The following is a 5640-nucleotide window of genomic DNA, read 5'->3' as shown; positions in this document are numbered from 1 at the left end:
CAACACAAAAGCCTGATTGCCTCAGATTGTTTGTTTATGTAAATCAAGAGAGTGCCATTAATTCTACAAGTGGGACGGCTAAGCAACAAGGAAGATGATGATTGGCTGGATTCGTGCTCACCGGCTGGTGGCAAATCTCACAGATCCTATTGCTTTTACTCTAAACTTTGTCCACCTTCAGGAAAAGAAGCTTGTTATTATGTATTAAAGTGATTTTTTTTTTTTTTTTAATTCTTAGAGTAGGATTTCAAGTTATAGGATTTGAAGGGAAGAGAATTATCTTATCAAGGATCTGCTCACTCAATTTCCCAAAGCTCTTTCTAAATCAGACTCAACTGTACATCATGACAGACGTTCCAGTGACATTCAAGGGGGCTGAGCGTAATGGAGATACCCCACCTGAAAATGGGCAACAACCAATCACTAAAATCACGGATGAAACAACTAATGCTCATGGCACCCAGCCATACTACAGGGTAGACCCTACTCTGGAACATGTACCCATGGAAGAAAATCAGGAGGAAAGTGAAAAATCACAAAGGAACATGCTACTCACCTGGTCCATGGATAAGAAGTTCCTAAAAGGTAAAGTATCTCTGTGCTCCTCAATTTGCTTGTTTTGATTTGTAAACTCACTCAGGATTGTTTTCATAAACTGTGATAACAGGAATGACCTGGACACCAAAAAAAAAAATGTAGCCCCTTATTTTGCTGAGGCTGCATAGCATAAGGCCTAAACCTCTGCCTTGGCTCAAATCTAGAATTATCTATTTCATAGCTCTATGACACTAGACAACTTTCTAGCCTCATAAAGCCTCAGTTTTCTTGTTAGGAGAAGGCGGAATAGCAGTACCTGCATTTGTAGGGTTGTTGTGAAAATTACTTAAGATAATTCATATAAGTTATCTGCATATAGTAACTGTTGGTTAAATGTTCACTGTTGTTAACAATGATAGAACTTTGTTATTATTATGAACAGTCCCATTATTATTTGAACAAGGAGAATTCAGACTTTCAGTTGCTAATTCTAAATATATCTGAGGTTTCTGAATTAATGGTTCCATATTTTATATAGATATAAAAGGAGAGATTATTGTTATGTCTATAAATAAATGGAACCAAGGAAGAAATGAGTCAAAGTAATTTTTAGTAATTTGGTAAATTTTTAAAATTTAGTAATTTTAAAATCATAATTAAAATTAAAAAGTCTACCTAGAGTCTAAATTGATAATTTGATTTCCCTTGAACTATTTAAATGTTTTAAATTAATGTTGTGGTTTCTCCCCTGCAGAAAAACCAGAAGAGAACCTCTTTATTGTTCATAAGGCTATCACAGATCTTTCCCTCCAAGAAACAAGTGCTGACGAAATGGCATTCAGAGAAGGTAACAGGAACTACCATTTTGCACACAGACTTTGTTTGAGTGAATATGAATGACAGTTTTTGCATGAGATGTTGCGTGACTGTGGGGTTACAAAAGCAATCTAGGCAATCTCTTCAAAAATATCCAAGCTGCTGTAGGCAGATGAAAGAGTCTTGACTTATCTGTGGGTTCCACCTTAGAAAGCATTCCAGATGGTTCAAGACTGAGACTGTGTGGACTGGTACAGCTGATTGTCACGCTTTGACCCAAAGGTCTGTCTCTGATTAAGTTAGTCCACTAAGCCAACATTTCTTTTTGATTTCATGTCTCCAATCTGTGTCAGGCACCTTGTGAAATATAAATGTTTTAAAAATGGGTTTATAAAAAAAAAAATCTACCATTGTCATATAATTTAAAATAATCTTAAAAATTGATTAATCCATAAGAAAATGCTAGATCTCTGATGTAAGCTCAAAAGCTCCCAGGGAGATAAAGTTAATTTTAGTTGTGTCCTTTCAGAAATGGGAGAATAAAAAGAACATGGATTTTTTAAGCGAGTACATTAGATTTTAAATAAACTTAATAGACTAAGAGCCATGAATTCTTTAGACATCTGTTCTACAAAGATGTCTACATTCAAGCAGTTTCTAAATAAAGTGCAGGATAAAATCTATTAATTAATCATTCATTTCTTATCTTGTAGCCATAAACATCTTATCTCAAAATTGAAGCCAGCTTGTTAGGATCTATCCAATTTAGTTTGATTAACATCTAGGACTTTACAGACAAAATATTGAAGAGGTTATGGGTCAAAATATTAGAACATCACACGAAATAGTATATGCCAAGGAGGATGTGATTGGCAATTTCCTGTATTTGTCCCTTTGCATGGACACCTCTTGTACTGTGTCTGTTGACCATATTCAGTGGTCCACTGGATAGACCCTTAAGGAAGAATATAGTGAGCAACAGTCATTGTAAATTGTTTACATTTTCAGAGGCAATTTATAAGACTTCTTGTGTGCCATCAAGTTGATTCCCACTCACAGCAATCCTGTAGGACAGAGTAGAACTCCATAGGGTTTCTAGGCTATAATCTTTTTGGGAGCAGGTTGCCAGATCTTTTCTCCTGTGGAGCTGCTGGTGGGTGCGAATTGCCAGCCTTTCCATTAGCAGCTGAGTATTTAACCATTGCACCACCAGGGCTCCATTTATAAGATTTAGCCTCCACTATATGAAATAAGGAGCCCTGGTGATGCAGTGGTTAAGAGCTATGGCTGCTAGCCAAAAAAGGTCGGCGGTTCAAATTCATCAGCTGCTCTTTGGAATCCCTATGGGGCAGTTCTACTCCGTCCTATAGGGTCACTATGAGCTGGAATCGATTCAACAGCAACAGGTTTGGTGTTTGGTTTTAAATGAACTAAGGAACCATTTTTCCCTAATCCGTATGCTTTTCAGTGTGTCAAGCTCTCAGAGGCAGGGACCTCAACATTTCATGTGGTTCCTCTTTCAAATTTCTGGTCAGGAAATCCACTATATACAACAGTTTTCTAGAATATTACACTTAGATCAAATAGAGAGTGAAAGCAGTCTGGATTTTTAGAGTAAGTCTCACCAATTTTTTCCTGAATTAATCTCTTCTTGTTAGATGAAGCATATGTTTTTCCTGGATGATAGAGGCACAGATTTTGGTGTCTTTTATTTTCCCAATGCAAACAGCTATAAAAAATGATGATGCTAAAAATATTGAGGAAAAATTATAATTTTATCTGAAGTAGTAAATTCATGCATGATAACCCCATGCCTGAGTCATGAAGATGAGTGAAAAGATCAGTTTCTTTGGTTCTTATGGAAAAAACAAAACAACAGAAATTTTAAGATTATAACAAACATTGAAATGTGTACTTGTTTACAATGTAAAGAACATTGACTGGGCACTAACTACCTGGTAAGAGTTATGAATAAGTAGTTAGAATAAGTAGAAAGATATGTATGTATGTCTTTCTCTGCAAGTTTACAATATAATTCCTAGAGTTGGGGAAATGAAAAATTAAAAGACAGCAAAAAACCTAGGATGAAAATGGATTTGTGAACATCTTCCAGTGAAAGTAGAAAATTGCAAGGAGAAGGGCAAAGAGGAACATTGCCTCTCACTTTATTTATAGGCTCTAAAAGGAGCCCTGGCGGTGCAGTGGTTAAGAGCTATGAGCGCTATAGCTATTAACCAAAAGGTCGACAGTTTGAATCCACCAGCCACTCCTTGGAAACGCTATGGGGCAGTTCTACTCTGTCCTATGGGGTCGCTATGAGTCAGAATCGCCTCACCAGCAACGGGTATGATGTAGAAAGGGAATGGTGAACCCAGGCCTAATGAGGGCTATCACCCAGAGAATATTTTTGAGTCATGTGCTCTACAGACCGAAGTTTACCACAAAAATTCTTTAGGACTAAAAGCCCAGAGAACAACCTCTCCTCCCTTATAATTATTTCTTTTTAGCATGCTAATACATATTGTTGAGAGTATACCGACATGATCTGTTTGAAAAGTGAAAATGACGATAAATTAAGCTTTTTAGAAGTCAACTTAAGTCAACTAGCTGCCTTTAGGGATATGTCTTAAGCAACGGACTAATCTATCAATATGGAGATATGACCTCAGTGTGAATTTTAAATCTTCACTCTCTTGCAATCAGTGGTGAAACGTAGACCATATGTGTGCTTTGGTGGGCTTGGTGCCTAGGTTAGCCCAGTGTATAACTCCCAAATGTCTGTGGCCCTCTGCTCCTTCTGCACACCTAGGTACTTTAGGCTAACTCTGAGAAGCACAGGGGCAAATGCTGAATGTGCTACTCTGAGCGTGACCAGACATGGACAGTCATAGGTTTTACTATTGTAAACAAAGCCTTTTTCCCACTGAAGCACTTTTCAAATTTTACTTGAGGAGGGTATGTGTGTGCGTGTGTGTGTCTGTGTGTGTGTGTGTGTGTGTGTGTGTGTGTGTGTGTGTGTGTAAGAGATAGATCCAAATATTTCATTTTACAATTTCATATATCGAGTTGTGCCAGGCTAGACAGATTTTCTGAAGTGTGTCTCAGGGAACACCAGTCCCACTAGATATAATAGTCCACAAAAAAAAAAAAAAAGTTCTGTAATGAAATGAGGTTGGTTTAGCTGCTTTCTTGGAGAGTTACAATATTCATTAGCATTTTAAAGGCCTGGATAAATTCCAGATAAGCTTATTTAACTGTATTTACTACAGTGTTTCCCAAACTAATTTGATTATAAAGCTCTTTTTACTGTGTAAAAAAAATATTAGTAACCCACAGAATAATATCCCACAAAACACATGTTGGGAAATGCTTGTCTAGAAAAATAGTTTGGAGGATAATAGGTGGATATTTTGGAACCTCTGTGCATCTCACTACCAATTGATTTTGCTATAGGGCATCAATGGGAGAAGATTCCTCTGAGCAGCAATAACAAAGAAATAAGTAGACAGAGAGAAAGGATTTGTGAAAAACCTCTAGAAGAAGGAGAAGATGGGGATAGGAAGAACAAAGCCTACCAGGCAACTGAAATTGAATGGTTGGGATTTCAGAAACCTAGACAAGTTGACATGTTGCATTCTAAACATGACGAGGAGCAAGAGGGTTGGGATGAAGAAATTAATAACGATGATGATGATGATTGCAATGATGATGAAGATGAAGTTCGAGTGATAGAATTCAAGAAAAAAAATGAAGAAGGCTCTCAATCAAGGAAGGAAGGTAATGCCAGTGAGGACTCCCCTCTAAGCAGCCCCAGTTCCCAACCCGTGACACCAGATGAGCATCCGACCTTAGGGAAGAAGAATGACATCTCCAGAAATGCTTATTCAAGGTATAATACAATATCTTATCGGAAAATCAGGAAGGGGAACACCAAGCAAAGAATTGATGAATTCGAGTCCATGATGCATTTATAAACTAACTGGAACTGAGAAATTCTCATGCCTGCTAAAGCAAAAGCTAATTCTCTTTTCTTGAGGTGTATCTTTGGATGCCTTATTTGAGTCATTCTCTTTAAAGATGTGGAAGCTTACTCTCTGATTCACTGTAGAATAGTGTGGAAATAACCCTAGACAACATTCAGTCTGGTAACCTCAAATCAAGAAGCATTAAATTCATTCTAGAGCATTTGCTTTTTAAAACTTCACTAATACTGCATTGTGTAATAAACACCAAATAGCACCACTGGGGAATTTGCCATGATTTGATTTTCAAATTGGCTATGCTAGG

General features: G+C 37.2%; 1 protein-coding gene across 2 annotated transcripts; it reads left to right on the top strand.

Annotated features, from left to right (window-relative positions):
* The first annotated feature begins 300 nt into the window (after positions 1-300).
* On the top strand, positions 301-5586 carry ERMN (ermin). 2 transcript variants are annotated; one of them, XM_004375400.2, is made up of 3 exons: positions 301-585; positions 1292-1384; positions 4807-5586. In XM_004375400.2, the coding sequence occupies exons 1-3, from the start codon at positions 345-347 to the stop codon at positions 5325-5327; spliced, it is 855 nt and encodes a 284-aa protein (XP_004375457.1). In that variant the 5' UTR covers positions 301-344; the 3' UTR covers positions 5328-5586. The 2 variants fall into 2 exon arrangements, with proteins under 2 accessions (XP_004375457.1, XP_012410737.1); XM_012555283.2 differs by having other exon boundaries at positions 1352-1384; positions 4807-5327.
* Positions 5587-5640: the final 54 nt, after the last annotated feature.

Source organism: Trichechus manatus, unplaced genomic scaffold (assembly GCF_000243295.1).
Source record: "Trichechus manatus latirostris isolate Lorelei unplaced genomic scaffold, TriManLat1.0 scaffold00036, whole genome shotgun sequence".
NCBI lineage: Eukaryota > Metazoa > Chordata > Mammalia > Sirenia > Trichechidae > Trichechus > Trichechus manatus.
Note: the sequence above shows the minus strand (reverse complement) of the source record. Positions and strands in the feature narration are given on the sequence as shown.